At 35.8% G+C, this 19135-nt stretch overlaps 1 protein-coding gene across 2 annotated transcripts in view; it reads right to left on the bottom strand.

The window, feature by feature from the left end:
• Nucleotides 1–963: 963 nt before the first annotated feature.
• Nucleotides 964–19135, bottom strand: part of LOC133529836 (homeobox protein MSH-D-like) — a 43369-nt gene continuing 25197 nt past the window's right edge. The window contains exons 2-3 of one of the 2 annotated variants that reach the window (XM_061867646.1): nucleotides 4608–4792; nucleotides 964–4174 (exon numbers count right to left, since the gene is read on the bottom strand). In XM_061867646.1, the coding sequence (XP_061723630.1) occupies nucleotides 3926–4174; nucleotides 4608–4792 (434 nt within the window). In that variant the 3' untranslated portion in view covers nucleotides 964–3925. Of the gene's footprint in view, nucleotides 4175–4607; nucleotides 4796–19135 lie in introns of both variants that reach the window. The other variant, XM_061867645.1, reaches the window with a different exon arrangement.

Consider the following 19135-nt stretch of genomic DNA (forward strand, 5'->3'; position numbering starts at 1 on the left):
TGCCTTATAGTTTTCATATAAGGTATTATGCTAAATTAAAAAATAGGTACTATAAGCAGCAACAGTGAATACCTAATTTTTTAATGGAATTCATTCATAAAGTGCATATGCACTTTTGCAGCTGGTACACCCAGCATTTACAATGTATATCTCAATTATTTCAACCATATTTTGTCTGCGCCAACGATTGCACTAGCCTCGAAAAAACTCAAATAGTATAAAAAAACTGTTGATCATTTCGGTGGCCGGCTTTTACCGAAAAAAAACGTCTATGAAATAGTTACATTATATTCCTCTCAAATGTATCTGATGTAAATCTACTAACATTAGCTGTCTTAACTTCCTGCACCTACATTATAGTCTTGAAATCATTTGCTGCTTGGAAAATTGACTCACTTGGAGTGGCACAGAGTAGAAATAACATTCAATCAACTTGTTCTCGACACATTCAGCTTATTTACGCTACAGATACTATTGCTTTTGAATAAACTAATAAAGTAGACAACGACTGATTTAACCTTGTGCCTACATTTGTGCTACCCATAGGACATACACTACCCGTATGTATGGATATAGGTTATAGTTCAACCTAAAAATACAAGTAGGCGGGAGCTTAAATGTGCAGCACAATACCTGCGTTGCTAAATATGAATATACTTAATCCTGAATATCTAACATGTAAAACTATGACCAACTAATCCTACATACGAATATTTTTCTCTCGTACACCGCCGTAAGACTCATACCTCATACGACGTACACAAAGCTACGGGTGGAGCCGCAGATTTCGTAGCACTTTTTTCGTATTATCCCCAGTCCAGTAAATGTAGATAGGTAGAATGTATCATATATTTACATTCACTCATTAATTAGTCATTCACTCAAATAAAAACCCCATAAGTACTTACTACTATATCAATATTTAAGTTATCCATTTATTTTGGTGAAATAATAAAACTTCAGTTTTGTACTAATAATTAAGTATATTTTTTATCGTAAATTTATTTTAACAGATGTATACATTGCAGGGGAAGGCTTCCACATTGTTAAAAGTTAGAATAAATGAATCAGTACCCCTAGTGTAAATTTATACGACAGCGAAAAGTGACGTATGCGTTTGCGTTAACCCTCATTTTGTATGGGATTTTGAGTTTAGAAAACGTCCCGCTTGGCGCGCTGATTCTAAATCTCATACTAAATGAGACTTCACGCATACGCGTACGTCACGTTTCGAATTCGAATAAATTTACACTAGGGGCTAAGGACACGTGAAACAAATGAAAATTCGTATTACCACAAAGTACCAACCCAGGTACTAAAAATACCCAAGAAGGTTTTGCTGAGGAAAGTATTGAAAGTTAGGTTATTTGGGCAAAAACATTTTATGATAGATTTGGATCTAATTACTTTGATTTGTTTTCTTAGAATCATGATTCTACTAACAAAAGCAACTCTTGTAATTACTTAGGAACTTTGTCTTCAATTCTCGATTATGTTTACAATCAAAGTTATAAATATGGACTTTATTTAACAAATGTCAAGCGCCAATTACATCCACACTTCCCGATATTGGGCCCGAAATCAGTCCCGATTTCGGGCCGGACAATCGTTTTCCGTTCCACGGAATATCAAGACATCGTTAACAATATTTGATATGTAAAAAATACTTGGTCTCTAATTGCCAAAAATATTCAATGCTTGATATATTTGCATATGAATCATTTGTTATATTTCAAATATTGTAAGCGATGTGCTAATATTTGGTGAACCGGAAAATACTCTTACTTCGGTCTGAAATCGGGTCTAATATCAGGCCTGATAAAGTGTGGATGTAATTAGCACTTAAGGAAAATATTCTTTTGTTTCTCGGTCCAAGAAGGTAAAACCAGAAAAGTGTCCCTCTTTTATGCTGTTATTTACTTAATTTATATTAAATTTATGTCAAAATGTTATATACAGACAGTGCATGAACTAGGGGCAATTTTAAAGTTTTTAAGCTATAGAGAACAAGGATGTCATGAAATAAAATCCTTAGAAGAAGCTAAAGTGAGTTAATGTAATAGGAACACATAAGGACAAAATAAATGTACAATTCTAAAACAATGACTATGGCTTAATTTTCTCACAATTAACGCACTAAATAGGACTGTGTTAAAAAATCTAACATCTTAACTAGGGTGAGCTTATCTCTACAATAAGTTAAATATATCAATATTTACAATTACATTTGACATAAATGCATCATTAGAATAACGGAGTATAACTAAATTCGACAGCTTAACGATTTATACACAATTTTTGATTAAAATTAATTGGACATGAATTTACATTTTCTTGGTCTGTTTTGAATTTATTTCCTGTGGCGACGGTTGCGTAGAAAATGGTTTAAATAGGGTTCAAACTTAAATGCGAATACCTACATACCATTGTGCTAAAAACGCAACGTGTATTGTATAAGTATAGAAATATTAATTATGCCAAGTAATATTTAAAAATGACCAAATATAGGGGTCTCGGCGCCAAATACAATTTCATACCTTTTGGCGTCGAGACCCTTGGCCCGTGGGGTCCAAGTGCCCTTAAACTCTTTAAGGACCTTTCAAAAAGGTTAGCAGAAGTCACCGGCGACCGCAGAGCTGGCAGCTTCCTCGCTCAAAGAATTAGTCTTGCAATACAGCGAGGAAATGCTGCCAGTATCTACGGCACCATGCCGCAGGGGGATATTTTTTAGTATTTTATTTTAAGTTTAGTATTATTTATTTTTAGATTTAGGTTTTAAGTTTTATAGTGTATATTTATGTCTCATATTTTAAAAGTAAATTTATAAGAAAGGTAATGTTAATTTTGCAGCTAAGTTGCAGTAACGATATTAAAATGTCGAATTTAGTTATGACTATGGTGACCTTTTAGACAATCATCGATGTTTGTTGCAAGGAAATAAAATATTCCTGTGTATATTCCCTTTTTCTAAAATTTTATACAAAGAGTTGAAAGAAAGAAAAATAATCCAGACTAAACTTTGCTTTATAGTTTTCATACGCTAAATTAAAAAAAAATAGGTACTATAAGTAGTAACAGTGCATACGCAATTTCGAATGGAAATCATTCATAAAGTTGTTATGCGTTTTTGCAACTGGGTGTACATACATTTGGAATGTATATCTTAAATATTACATCCACATTTTGGCTGCGACAACTGAAAATATTGTGAATGCAATCGATAGTACTCGTATCTAAAAAAATATTGATCATTTCGGTGACCTAGTTAGTTTTACCGAAAACAAAGTCTATGAAATAGGCACAACATATTCCTCCCAACGATATGATGTAAATCAACTAACATTGGAAAATTCTGATAAGAATAGGTACCTTTACCTTTGATACATTTTTAGATTAAAAAATAGAAAACAGGTGGCGTGTCTAACATTACATTAAAGTTAATTTAGGTATAGAAACTAAAAGCAGAGTTTAGTGTGAGAGTACAGAAATCGTAAAATTAAGTGTAATTCGCAATTACTTAAGTACTTTTCAGAAAATTTCTGCTTAACATTTCACATGGAATAAAAGTATAAATGCGTTTTATAGGCATTTAATGTCGTCAATGAAAAAGTAACTATTTCTTTTAGGTTTTAATACTAACAAACATTCATGAAAGCGATATTTCGCTCATAAACTGTCTCATAAATGTCTATTGCCGTAACGTTCCTTTAAGTCTATATTTACACAATTAACAACTACTTTTATAATAAATTAACTACTGAATTTAACTTATAAAATTGCACTTACTGATTTAAAGTTCGTTCAGTATACTTGTTACCGCCGCTGTTAGAAAAAGTTTTGAATCACAGACAACGAAATTTGAACACTGATTTTAAGATGGCGGCTGCTCGTTTGACGTTTCACGCGTACCCGCGTGTTCCAAACGTCAATGGGGCTGTAGAGAGTTCAATATGTTCATGTTGATGGCGTGTTGGTGTGTAGGGGGTCCTCCAAGGAAGCTGAGTTGGGGGCGCGTCGCGGCAGCCATGGCGGCGAAGAGCGGGGGCGCCCCGCCGCCCCCAAACAGCGCGAATGATGGAGGCAGCAGTGGCCGCGCCGATAGACGTAGTTTTTCGATTTCAGCTTCTTGGAGCCTTTTCGCTTTTGCGCGCCGATTTTGGAACCAGATTTTGACCTGGAAATAAAATTGTCTGTGTTAACTATCGTTCATTTATATAAAGAAGAAAAAACTAAAAAACAAGATAGTGCGCAAAGTCGGTGTTATATTTGTATCAATGATCAGAGAGTGGTTGTGAGGTTCAAGTTAGTGACTCTAAACGATGATGTGAACTCAGCATCGCCAGCAATGGTGCTGGTACTGCTAGTCTCTGAATTTCTTTTGCAACGCAAGGAGTTGGGTTTTTCTAGCGAAATTCGCTTAGGACTGAATATATGCACCTGAGACTCAGTGAGCTTCAGTGACGATGAAAACTTGATGAGAACAGAGAACGACACGATGAGGCTCAGCAATGCTCAGGTCCTACTATTCTCTGATTTGTTTCTCATCAGCGTTGGCTCTGTAACTGATGAGTTCTGCGTGTTGAAGGGTATTTTTGGCTTGAACTTACTTGCGTCTCAGTAAGCCTCAGCGACGACGAGAACTCAGCACGCTCAGCGATGCTCAGGTACTGTTTATCTCTGAATTTCTTCTCCAGCGCGAGGAGTTGCTGCGTGGTGAAGGGTGTTCTTGGTTTGCGATTGGGTTTGTGTTTCCGAAGCTGGCAGCGCACGACGGGAGGGCCGCTGGGAGGACCTGCTGCGGACCAATAATATTCTTGTAGTTGAGTTAAAAGTGACCTATAAGTGCGTGTACACACGTTGCAATAAGTATTTTTGATACTGATAATTAAGGGCTGAGACCATGAGAATTAAAATTGAAATCTTTATTGTGAGTTACAATAATCTTAAAATATCAGGGTAGAATTTAATAATTTCGGACGGTAAAAGACAAGTTTTGTTGGCATATGTTGATAATAGATCATTATTTTTATAGTATGCAAAGCCCAGCTCAATTTCAGTGGTTAGGTAGCACAATTAGTTAGTTAAAGTGATCGGAACGGTGTTCCGAGTTTAAAATATGCCGGAACCGGTAAATTTTTAATTTAGACTGAACTGAAAATAAATAAATATAGATCATTGTCTGCCAGGCATTTTGCTTGATTTTTGTGACCCAGGTCTTTATTCACAATACGTATTTCCTGAACAAAACCTCTACCTATGCGTGACGTTCACCGCTATCATTAATCACAAATCCATTATTTATTTTTTTATTTCCCGGAAGTATGTTCCAAATCGTAGACAAGCCATTGCGAACACGAAAACATATTATTATTTAATGGCCACCTAACCGGTTTACGAACGAGCCACCCAACGCTTCCCGTTTCAGCGCATGCGTGAAATGCATTATGCAACACTAAATTTTATAGACGCTAACCGTTAGTGTGGACATACTTGACATGTTCAGGTGTGTAAACGGAATAATACTAGTGATGTACCGACTGCAACTTTGATCGACTATCCAATTAGCCGAATAATCGGGCATCCGGCTAGTCGGCTAGTCGGTCAAATCCAGAATTGTTATATAACTAAGAATAAAAGTTACATTCAGATGGCCACGGCAGCAGCTTTGTCAAAGATCGGACGTTTTGCTCCTTGCGTCGGGCTATTTAGCATATTAGCTGAAAGATATTCCTTGCTACTCCAAAGACCAAATGACAGCCAGGAGCAGATCACTAGTAATGTACCCCGCCATTACACATAATAATCTCCTTCGTTCGTTCTTGATTTGTTTTCGCAGGGAAACTCCAAGCACAGCAACTCTATTGCCTTTTCAGCAACCTTTTTTTAAGAGACCAGTGTTTTGTATAGTTTTCACCTTAGTAGGTCCTTATTTATCCCTTTGATCTCCACAACCCCCGTTGATGTGATTGTTTTTACTAATTACTGATGAAGGTGGTTAAGTCGCCCCGCCGCGCCATCTCAGGTCCTAGCAGCTGAATTAAAAACACCTCAAATAATACAAATAAGAAAAATACCTACTGTAATTTGTATTACGATTGTATGAAACTAAACGGTGGCTAGTTGGTACATCACTTAATAAGAAAGTTCGACTTGATGCAATGATGGCAAGTAAGGCTAGTAAAATATTAAGTTGTAGTTTGATGATTGAGGGGACGTTTTAGGCACGAAAATTTTGGCAAAAAAATCTGCGACGTTGGTTCTTAAAACAGTTAATTGTTATATGTACGTTCCAAATATGTTGTGTAGGTTATATGATAGTTTTTTTTAGATTCATTAAGTTATGATTGTCTAGCTGCAGTAGTAGACGGGACCCAAAAAGAAGACTATTTGGCTTGGTCGTTGTGCACAGAACGCGTATTATACTAGCACTTTTCGCGTCGATATTTGCAGGTCACTTGTCTCTAGCTACTTAACTTTCTGCAACGATTCAGTAGCGATGCAGCCGTGATACATTATCGATACAGTCGCGACGCTGTCGCAGGTCATATTACGTCATATACCCTCGCACACGTAAAGAGGGTTCTTTCTGCATCGCTACTGAATCGCTCCAAAAAGACGATGTGTGCTTCTTCCTTTACTATTACATCGTGGTAAAATAAAGGGGACCCCGCGGGCTTCTTTAGTGCGCATTCAGAAAATTAATAGATGAGCGAGAAATACATGCACTATCAGGCATCATTATCATATTGAGTCTGTTCTCGTCTTCTTTTCAGCATAGGCCTTTCTTCTACTGTACTGTACTGCTTACACGAGTAATTATAGCACCGCCCTACTAACTATTGCGAATTGTGTGCTGAACTAACTTTCCTCGGTAACGTTGGCCACAGTCATGAACCGTTTGTATGGTAGAGTAACGTCTAAAATTAACTGCATCGGATCGTTTGCACTATAGAAATTAACAAACTTTTTGTCCAACATCCAGGCCTGGATTTAAGGACCTAGATCCCGTAGGAACTTAGATGGCACTTGATATTTACGGAGGCTCCCAGCTGATAACCATTGCAAGGCCCACAAGGCCTGGGCCCCTCGGCCCGGGCCTTGTGGGACTAGGCGGAAATCCGGCCCTGCCAACATCTACTTAAAAGAAGGAACAAAGCTTGGAAATCAGAACGGAACAAAATTATGGCGCGCCTGCAGCGCGAAACTTTCGACGGAAGATATGGCCGTTGCACGAGTTTTACCTTTTATCTCAATTGCTATGAAAATATAATCCTGTTTAAAATTTGCTCGGATCAGATCCCCCGGCTATATCAATAGCTATTTTATACCCGTAAATACAACTGAAAATAAATGAAAATTATACATGTTTTCGTGATGTTTTTCCATCGAGCAAACTCTAAGGTGCCCTTGTCCAGTCCTTGCAAATAAAATCTGGGTCCGTGTAATTTTTTCATGTCATTCTTCAACCACAGTAATTGTTAATAATGAGGTTTTTTAAAAAAGTTAATTAATTAAAACTGAATTAAATAAACTTATTACATGCATTACATGCCGATATCCATGACTAGTGACAAATTTGCTTATTGGGTTCTCTTGTTTCTAACCACTATGCCACGCTTGTGTCTATATATCATCTAAATAAAAAAAGTCGAGTGCTATTGTATATCTTTCTTGCTGTAGATTATATTTTACATGAGAAATATTAAAAACAAAATTTCATCTCATACAAAAGCTCCACTCGAATAATTTGTGTAGCAACACTGATATCGAAATTTAAACCTACTTAAATTAATTGGTAAATAAATCGTCGTTGAGTGCTAATACCTATTATTATATATTATTCAATCAATTTTTCGTGTTATGGCTCCATCAAGGTGTTGATGATTCTGCCAATGTCGAGGTTGGATAAGACACGGCTAGTATATGAATCTTATTACGGTCATAATTACGCATTATGACATGTACCCGTACCATGAGTCAATGACAGTGTCAAAATTGACATATACGCTTCCAAGTTACGTTCTCGATAGTGTTTATGTCAGTGGCGTGCCGAACTGGTGGTAGCCACAATGAGTTCATTAATTTTACAATGCACATATTCAGAAAGTAAATTATATATAGGTAGGTAGGTAGGTAATAAAAATTAATTTGTACATAAACCTATCCGACCGAAACCGGATTTTTTGCATCCTTCGGCTACAACACGATTTTTACACCGAAGTTTACCGAAACCGAGACTTCGTTCGGACATTAGTATATTTCTAACTAATAAACCACTAAAAATGTCAATTTTTAGTGGTACAACGTGTGTTTACCATTTGTATCTTGTGTATTCAGTTGTAAATACTTAAAAAAATCAGAACATGGCTTCCATGCTACCAAATTAAAACATCAAAGCAGTCTGCAATCGTACCTGTGTAAAGTATCTTCGGATAAATCTTATTAAATTGCTTTACTATTCTAGTTTGACTGACGAGTGTGTAAGATAAGCTGATCATGATAATTCTAAAAGACCCCTGCCCCTGCAAACCCATACAAGCAAAAATATAATAATTTATTCATTCACAAAGATTACAAACAATCCAATTAAACCCGACATTGACAACTAAATCCTATTAACCGTCCCGAACCCGCTTAATTGGTCGCCATTACACAAATGCTCTATGGTCTGTCATCACAAAATGGCGGCGCGCGGGAAAATAAATCCGCGATGGATATTATATCTTCATTAAGCTCGGTGGCGCGCATTGATACGTCTGCAGGTGCCCATTGAAATTGTTGTATTTTATCACGGCACGAGAAAGGAGAATCCTTATTGGATTGTCTAGGTGCGTATCTGATTTTGAAAAATTTGCTTTGAGTTTTGCGTATGAGGTCTATTAAATTGGCTCGCGATGTTGATGTGACAGCGTCTGTTAATTTGGTTTGGTTGGCAGTTTATAATGTTGATGCGAAGAGATTAGGGACATAAAGATGGGTAATTTTGTCCCACATACTTAATCAGTTACTGGGATTGATTTTTTTTTCTGCCATTTTTTTTTATTCGACGCGTTTGTTTTATGTTCAATAAATATCACTAAAGTAATAATCAAGTTTATGAATCATTAAAAGTATACTAACGGTTTCTCTTTAAGAGTAAACTCGTGAGTAATATGGCAAATTATTTTATTAAGTATGTCAGTTATATATGTTTGTTATACACTTGTGGGGAATTATCATTCTGTTATTCTTGCTCTGAGAAAAATACACTACGTTCCTCTTACCCAACATGACCTTCAACAATACTTCGATAATCTTCAACTATTAATCGATACTTGTTAAGAAATAGTCACATTCGTAGTAAAACAATGCTGGTAATAAAGATTCTTCTAAAAGATCCACCAGCTGTGGCCGAGCCGAAATAGGCTGCTAAGTACATAATGTCGCCAAACGTGTCGTACTCAGATCCAAGATATTATTGTGCCGTCTCCAATAAGCTGCGCCGTGGCAAATATCAACGATCAACATATGGTATTCCACTTGAAAGTACAGTCAGCATCAACACGCCCTAAGTATATTTGCCAACCTCGAATACTTTTTCATATAGAGTTATATCTTTACATTACGCGTTCAAAAGTATCTGCCACAGTATAATAAAATTGTTATTCATTTAGAGATATACTTATACCTATCTCTTTTTTGTGTTAAGCTATACTTAATGCCGACTGTATGTATGGCGAGTATCTGTAAAATGTATCTTTTTGTTTAACACAGGTGATTAGATAGAATACTCTATATTGCACACCTCAATATGAAACATATGTATATAAACGACAGCCGCAGGCTGGAGTGCATTAAAGACTCGAGTTTGCAATTTTCTTACCCCCAGAGTTACACACAATGTTTTTCATCACACTCATACGGTGACATTTCAAACATTCGGCCGCCATACTGTCATTCGTTGACAGGTTAGGCATCGAATCGAAGGCCTAGACCTATCAGGCATTCAGCCACGATTGAAAATTTTGTAAAAATATTTTAAACTGCTTGTTAGTCTCTTGGCAGTTATAGCTGACAGGCTCGATAGTCAGCTTCTTGTGCCCTGGACCAGGGTACACTCGGTGGTAGCTACATACACATGACTGACATGAGTGTATGTAGTTATTACTGGTGTATATGCTTGGCTCCAGTTGAAACCCTAAAATAATTTAATTTTATGTAATTACTATAATAATATAATTTTTAGTGTAAGGAAAACTAAAACTAACCAAGGAGGGTATGGACCAAGGTCTGAAATAAATGTTTTTTTTTTAAATTAATTAAATCAAATATTTTTTTAAATAAACAATTTTTTTTTTAAACAGATTATAATACTCAGTGTTTTAAAACTTTTAAATGTAAAACTCATTTACACCTACTTAATTGGCATGAATTAGTGACACAATAAAAAGCCCTTGGGAGTTATAGTTTTTTTTCACAACCATGTCTCCCTCGGGAACAATATAGGCCTTTGTCCCTAATAATAAAATAATAATAGTTATATAGGTCTTTGTTTTTGTTTGTGTTTTGTTGTTGACCTGCGTGAAATAAGATCTATTTCTAGCAAGTGTGCTGAAAAGGGTATTGCATTATAGGTTAGGTTTATAGGTTTGGTTTGGAGGAAAGTAAAGTAAAGGTGACACTCGGATGTCAACTGTAGCTGCATTGTTGTTGCGACATTACTGCAGCGGCGTTGATATCGCCGCGATTAGAACTTTCAATCCGTCCAATGCACACAACATAATTTCAACGTAGTTAAAAAAAGTACTCCTCGCCATACAAATTTAGTTTTTATTATGGTTTTTGTTGTAAATTAAATTTTGACGGTTGTCTTCCTTATTCCTAGAATTGAGCGTAGCATAATCATAACTCACAAACTACTCGAAAACCTGAGACATTTAAAAAGTTAACGATTTAGGAGCATTTTAATTTTACTAAGGCTGATGTAATACAAACTTTAAGATAAAGAAGGTGTGAAAATACCTATTATAAAACCTTATAAATAAATATTAAATATTATAGGACATTGTTACACAAATTGACTAAGTCCCACAGTAAGCTCAATAAGGCTTGTGTTGAGGGTACTTAGACAACGATATATATAATATATAAATATTTATAAATACTTAAATACATAGAAAACACCCATGACTCAGGAACAAATATCCATGCTCATCACACGAATAAATGCCCTTACCAGGATTTGAACCCGGGACCATCAGCTTCGTAGGCAGGGTCACTACCCACTAGGCCAAACCGGTCGTCATAGTTATAGAAAGCAAGAAAATTAGGCTTAAAAGCCTGATGTCCGCAGAAAACTACTAAAAAGTTTTTGGCCCAATTACTAGTACAAGGCATAGACGTGATCTCGAAAAAGCTCACAATAACAAAATTGATAATACGTTTTATATTAGGTAACCAATTATACGTGTACCTAATAAACAAATAATTGTTCTTAAATTATTTTTAATTAATTATTCTAAGACCTACCACAACGTTTTGTATGGTAATAGGGGTCCCGGCTTCAATAATAAAGTTCAGCCATATTCATGAATTCAAACATTCCCGAAAGGAAATTGAAATATTAACATGCGAATTGATTTAGCTCCAGACAATAACGGCAGTTCATTACTCCTTATTGCCAGCGAATTTCATTAAATTATTAATAGTTTGGTAATCAAAGGTTTTAGAATTTGCGTGAAGAACATTTAATCAAATATTAATGTACCTACTAACAGCCACAGATCGACTTACCATCGGTGGACGTTATAGGAAATTAGAAGGAAAGAAAAGATATGATGCGCCGCGCGAAACCTGCGACGGAAGATATGACCGTCGTACGGGTTTTTATCTTTTATCTCAACAACTCTGAAAATATAATTTTGTATCAAATGTTGCTCGTCAGATACGTCAGATTTGATGTACATATCAACCAAAGCTGTGACTTATTTTGATTTTTTTGATTAATATAAAATTTAAGAACAAAAACCCATACAATTGTTTAAATGATCTTAACTCTGATAATAATAAAAAATAAACAAAAGAAGAAGTATAGTTGTGATTGATTTACATTCAATTGTATCCAGAGAGGAAAAGGGGGACTGCGATTGTATGGAAAGGTGTATATACATTGTAATATATTTGAATATTTTCTGAAAATGTTAATATTCAGAGAGGAAAAGGGGGATTGCGCTTGTATGGAAAGGTGTATATACATTGTAATATATTTGAATATTTTCTGAAAATGTTAATATTCAGAGAGGAAAAGGGGGATTGCGCTTGTATGGAAAAACGTCCTCGCGCGGTCGTCCACTTTCGTCTTAACTTTTGACCCTCTTATTTACATTATGGTCCTACCTAAAATAATTACGAGCAATGAGCGCCGAGGAAGCTTAAATAGTCCGCATCAATAATAGCAGATGAAATGAAGCGGCAAAAGTATCTGACACCCTGGAATACTTTTCAAATGGGTACATGATATATTTCTACAGTTCACATTTATAGTACATTACTATAGAGGCCGGGAAACGAAGGGTTGCAGGCTAAGATATAGACACGCAGATTAAGATACGCAGCCGGCAATCTTGTTTTTCACCGAGATTTGTATAATGCTTTTCTCAAACTTGAAATGAAAAAAAAATGACAATTTTTTTTATTCGTACATAGGTTTACACAGCTATTTAATAGTTGAATGCCAAGAAGTTGTGTCATAACGTTTAAAAACAAAGAAAAAGTATTTGTTACACTATCATCATTCTAAATATACTCGTAAAAATATTAGTAGTATATCTTTTTGTTAAGTTATTAGAGAATGATGCTGCTGCTACTTTCGATACTGAATGAACTCATTGCCTTTCTCTTTTTTTTCAGATTAGGGGTTCAAAGGATTGTTTTTTAATATCAACAAATAAGACTATTGTTTTTAGCTCTATAACCAAATCAGACTAGGCAAATACTTAGTCATAGACCTTAAAAAAAACTTATTTAAATCCAAACAGCTGTTGCGTAACAGCGCAGCGCCCGGTATAGCTAATTTATAATTTATTTTATATTCTATGGGCATGGGCATGGCTCCGCTCTATGCTCTGTGGTCGCTAGTGGCGCGTGGCCCGCTAATGGTTATAGCCGGAAAATGACCGGAGATGCATTTTCTTGCTAATTACCCCCGATGTACGTGCCGACGTAATTGCTACGATACTGAGAACTCGGCGTTTTGACGATTAATAAAACAGTACATTCCTTTGAGTTTTTCACCAATTACCATCTTACATTGTGTGTAGGGTTGACATATGAAAAACTTAAATATTTTGACAAATTCCTGACATTTCCTGGACGGTAATTTTTCTAAAAATAGCCACGTTTTGCCGTTACCACTACCATCATAAAGTATAAAACCGCCTATTAAATCCCTTATTCCATAATCTTTCGTGGGCCACCAGTCCTTTGATTCGCCACCATGTGCTGTAGCTGCAGCAACCTTCCCTTCTCTCCCCAACTCCAAACTTTTGGCTAGCGTCTAAGTTTTTAGTTTAGTAGTTAACACTAAAATTACTTAGTTAAGGTTTATAAAAAACTCTGACACTCGGCAAATCTCCCGCAATCCTGACAAAGAATCAAAAATCCTGACATGTCAGGGGAAATTCTGGCTATGGCAACCCTAATTGAGTGTGATTCGTATAGTATTGGTGCTATTCGAACTTTAAGACACGTCAAACAATTGCTAAAGATATGATATGGATTAGCCACATATTTTGATTAACATTTAGATTGTGAATTTAAGACTTGTAGAGTTAGAAGCTTGGCTCTACGCGAGATCTGATAACTGTTTGACAGTGCGAGCCTTATGGTTTCGTCTTGGGAACATTTTACATGAAAATATTTTTGGTGGGATTTCACTTCTTTTTTAAGTTGCTTATGACAATCTTCCATCCCCTAATTTAAGGGTGGGGGGTGTATTACTAAAAATCCTGAAATACGTATTTTATTATTTATAACAAAGAGTCCTTACATAAGTTTTCAGACATAGAATCAAAATTTTTGGAAGTCTCATACAAACTTTCATCCCCTAGTTTAAGGGGTTGGGGGTAAAAGTTCCAACTTTTAGATTTTTTGTTGTTTGTGTACTAACGTCGGTGGCAAACAATGAAATTGCTTTTGCTGCTAAAGAAAGGGGGTTAACGCGTTCGCTGACAGTACGTCGACAGGCGAGGTACTTGTAGGTATAACGACGCTTAACGCTTAACTAGCGCTGTCAGCAAACGTTATAAGCTAATAAGTAAGTAGCTTTAAAGTATTAACTCTTACTGAAACAGAACCCCTAGTGTAAATTTATTCGATAGCGTGATCCCATACAAAATGAGACGTAACGCAAACGCGTACGTCATGTTTCGCTAACGAATAAATTTACAATAGGGCTACTGAATACGAATCCAAACACCTACTACCCAAAAAGGAAATGTTATTCGCTGCGCGAAAATTAACCATACAGTTGTAAGGTTAATTACCGAGTAACGATGGAATTTCTGAATTCCAGTCATTAAAGTAAATTAAGGTAAACTCAAAGATACCTTTTACGGCTCGTTGGTTTTCCAAGTAAAGTGATGAAAGTAATGAATCAAAAAAGCTTCCACACTTCATTGATCTTTTTTTTTTACTACTAAGAGGGTAAACACTGTCTATGTATGGGCATGGGTTTATAGTAAAGTGGATGAGACATTTTGAAATTTTTTATTTCGCATTTTTGCCTTTTTGTGAAAAAATTGTCGTTTTTTTGGGTTTTTAGGGTTCCTTAGTCAAAATGAAACTATCTGCGATGAATATAATTTACCGCCGAGCCAAGACTGAAGAAAACTAAAGAAAATAAATTGAGAACTGGGCCGATTTTAATTTTGTACATTTTTTTCGTCCGTTTTTGGTAAAATTTGATTTTAGAAATTTTGAAAATCAGTGGATTACACGGAATCGCAATTCGGGACAAAATAGTGTATGTCATTTTACATCGAAATACGAAAATTCGATTTTGTTATTCAGAGGAGCATTTTTGAAGTGAAAACTTCTTTAGCGGCGCTGTGCATATTTTGTGATGGGGAAAAAAATGTTAAACTCGCGACAGGTCACGTGACCGACAGATTCGTCAAATTGAAAATTCGTATAAGACGGACACGTGACCTGATCGAAAAACTGTTACAATGTCATTGAAGCTAGTAGAGTCGTTGAAATTATTTATTTATTATTTATTTTATCTTTATTGCACATAAGAAAACACACTGTACAATAGGCGAACTTAATGCCGTAAGGCATTCTCTACCAGCCAACCTTTAGGCAAAGCAGATGAATTATGGATGGAAGATGATTTTTCTGAGAGGCCAACTTTTTAATGTTAAATAATTGTAATAGTTCTGTACCCCTAGTGTAAATTTTATCGACATCATAACGTGACGAACGCGTTTGCGTTAAGTCTCATTTTGTATAGGATTTTGAGTTTCCAAAACGTCCCGCTTGGCGCGCTCTTTCTAAATCCAATACAAAATGAGACTAAACGCAAACGCGTACGTCACGTTTCAAAATCGAATTTATTTACACTAGGGGTACTGAAGTGTTAAATTTTTTATGTAACATAAATTGTCATACTTGTGTACGATAGCGCAATAAATGAATATTGTATTTTACCACATAAATGATAGTACTTTTATACTGATAATTAAAGCAATTCGTGTAAAATTATTCCCTAACCATTCTAAAATATCAAAAATGCACAACGTTAATATTCAAGTTTTTATTTGTCTCCCGGAGTGGAACCTGTTATTTTTAGAACATACGGTGAAAGTACAGAATTAGGGACCTCTATAGATAGAGTTATACATGGTTAATAAATTAACCAAATCTGTCGAAAAAAGCGAAAAAATAAAAATCGGCTCAAATATGAAAGAAGAAAGAAAATACATTTATTTAACGCCACAACTCATTACATTTGGAAAAAGAAAATGAAATATGCGCATGTTTTCTGTTTCATTTATGAAAATAATACAGGAGACTGAAGCCTTGAATGCCTGTCTGAACTACCTACTAAACGATTTTGTTAGTAATTAGTCCAAAATGAGCGCGGCGGCCTTATTGTTTATATCATTTTATTCTTTTAAAATCCAACTTGTTGATAAATCAATGCCATAATCAAAACCGGCCACTGATCGCCACCACTGACTTATAAAGCTGCTGTGCAAGGCGGCGCGGCAAGAAGATATATTAATACTTAATTTATAACTCAGTTATTGTTTGTTAATCAATGGTTAGCCGTAGTTTTATGTCTGCATCCGAAAGATAATTAAGACATAAATACGTTCCTGGAACACTAAGAAAGTTAATTTAAATTAACAAAACAAATAAAACGTAGCTAAAATTCTCAATCATTATGTTGTCGCATAAAATTGTGTTTTTATGACAGCGGCTTACGGTGGCAAGTCCCTGTAATTAAGTAAACATAATTTTATGTCGTAGCAAAGTAGTTGCAGATATTTCTACGCATTTTATTGTAATAGGAAACGACGGATAATCATAACGTTGACAAATATATTCGCTACGTATTTACCCATTTAGATATAATTTATACTAGCTTCTGCCCGCGAGTTCTGCGTGGAATGATGATGATGATTGAAACTATCTATGTCCTGCCCCGGGCCTCAAAATACAAATTTCATCTAAATCCGTTCAGCGGTTAAAGAGTGAAGATGTACCGGACATAATTTTATAATAATTTTAGTAGAGATTAGTATGGCTGGGCTGCTGTTGGGGAGTAACGACACCTCGGACCTGAGTAGGTCCTCCCTCCCGAGAGTCGGTCAGGCCGGGTCTCCGTCTCTGGCGTGTCATCGTCGGTCGGAGTAGACGTAGGTGGAGGGGTGGAAGTGAAACATGCATAAGACGCGAGTTGGGACAGTGGCTATTATCAGCCACTGGGTAGAAAGCGGCCTCTCGTCACCCCTGTGCCACTCACATCGTTGTTGCTCCTGGTCGTCTTCACGATGGTAGTTTCAGGGGCCCATTTAGTGGGCGGAGAGTCACCGCTTGCCTCGATAACTAGTGAAAACATTCGGCCCGATTCGAAGAATGATTAAGACACATTTAAGATCTTGGAAAGATCTATAAAATATGAATAACTAAAGGACATGTCCAAATTGACGTTTATATCGATTCCGCTGTGATCCCAATAAGATCTATCTACGATTCTAACGTCAAAGTGACAACCGCAACCAATGCCCGAATCGAGCTGCTTCTGTCAATTATACGACATACAAACGATATCTAAATGAGAACTCCATCATATTTATCACATGAAACAACAGCATATTATTAATACAGTGTTGACACAGGCTTATTATTATTTCAAATAGTAAGTAAGTAAGTAAACACTTTATTGTACGAGAAAAATAAATATTGATTACATCAGATAGAAAATATAGAATAGGTATAGCAAATGTTTGATCCTGAGATATATGTACATATATTATATCTTACGTTTCACATTAAAACTGAATAAGTAACTACAATAGTTACAATATACGTACACGACTTGTTATTCTAGTTAAACAAAAACTCTGTTTAAGGCACACTCTGCGTTGCATTTTAAACTTGTTTTAAGTTGGTTTTTAAATTTGTCCCGTTAAATACCCTTTTCTGTACTTAAATTGGAACTTAATTTCCCCTTTTTTTAATCTTTATGTAACCTTTCGTAAGGCGTTCGAAACATCCCGACGCTTGTTCAGTCTAAACGCAGGCAGAATTTCACAATTTGTCCCCGCTTTTTGCCGCTCAGTAATTGGCGCTCACCTGCGGAGGCACTCCGGCGCATCCAAATATGGCAACCTGCTCGGACATTGCGCTTTTTAAGACTATCTGACAAATGTGTAATTATTTATTTAATATCGGCGGCGGTACGTTTTTGGGCACAATTCGCGTGCCGCGCGGACTGGCGAGCCACTCAATGTGTTAATGCCGATTAAAGATGGCCGACGTGACTGTACCTCTCACGTCGAAAGAGTCCCTATGACAGTCCTTCTAGTTTCTTTTTGTTGGACTTAGTTATAGAATATTTGAAGAAATATCTTTTTGATGTATTTTTATTACCAGTTACCAGTGTATGTTGTGGATTCTGTTTAGTACCTCTGCTTTTGACGAAGCCTGCGCTGTGGATTATTATAAAAAAAAATGTTATTTAAATATTAAATGTCATAGGGACCCTCATTCGAAGCCAGAGTTATAGTGCGTTTCCCGGTTTTTTTAGGGAAAGTACAAGGTATCCTGTTTTCCAATAAACCAGTATAAACATGTTCTCTGATTACATGTAATTGTTACAGATCTAGAGGCCTTTACTACTTATATTAGAAATGAACTTATTGTCGAGACAGAATGGGTTGTGAATTAGGCGGCTGTGAAAGTGTTAGGTTACACTCGGCTACCTTTTTTTTTTATGTAATAGGCTGCAAACGAGCAGACGAGCCGCCTGATGGGAAGCAGTCATCGCCGCCCATGGACATAAGCAACATCGGAGGAGCCACTTATGCGTTGCCAACCCTTTGAGAACCCTAAAAACCTGCTTCTTGAAGAACCCTATGATACATCTAGGTACGTACCTATAAGGTACATCTATGTATGTCGGTTCATTATATATAACTTGAAAGTTAAATAATTAATCAGAATTCAGTTCAAGTTCTGAACTTTGCTAATAATTACTTAGGTAGGTACTTTTATTTATAGTTTTAAGAAGAGAAAAGTAACACAAAACACACAGTTTTATTGTTAAACTTATTATAGATCGGGTACTGAAAGTCTGGCAATTAAAAATGGTTTTAAAATAGTTCGTTTCAATTTTATCGAGTTTAAATTCCAGTTATACTTTGTTGAAACTAAAATTACGTACTTACTTATTAGAAATAAACCCTTAAATGAAAAACAAATTAAAGGATTATAAATATTTAAGTATATAGTGGTGTTTACTATATGTCAATGTTTTAATGTTCCCTTTAAAGTTGTATGTATATTTAAAAAAATATTTGAACTATTATAAATTATACTAAATTAAAAACAAATTATTATCCATCGAGAACGCCATTAATTCATTAAG

Source organism: Cydia pomonella, chromosome 21 (genome assembly GCF_033807575.1).
Source record: "Cydia pomonella isolate Wapato2018A chromosome 21, ilCydPomo1, whole genome shotgun sequence".
NCBI classification, from domain to species: Eukaryota; Metazoa; Arthropoda; class Insecta; order Lepidoptera; family Tortricidae; genus Cydia; species Cydia pomonella.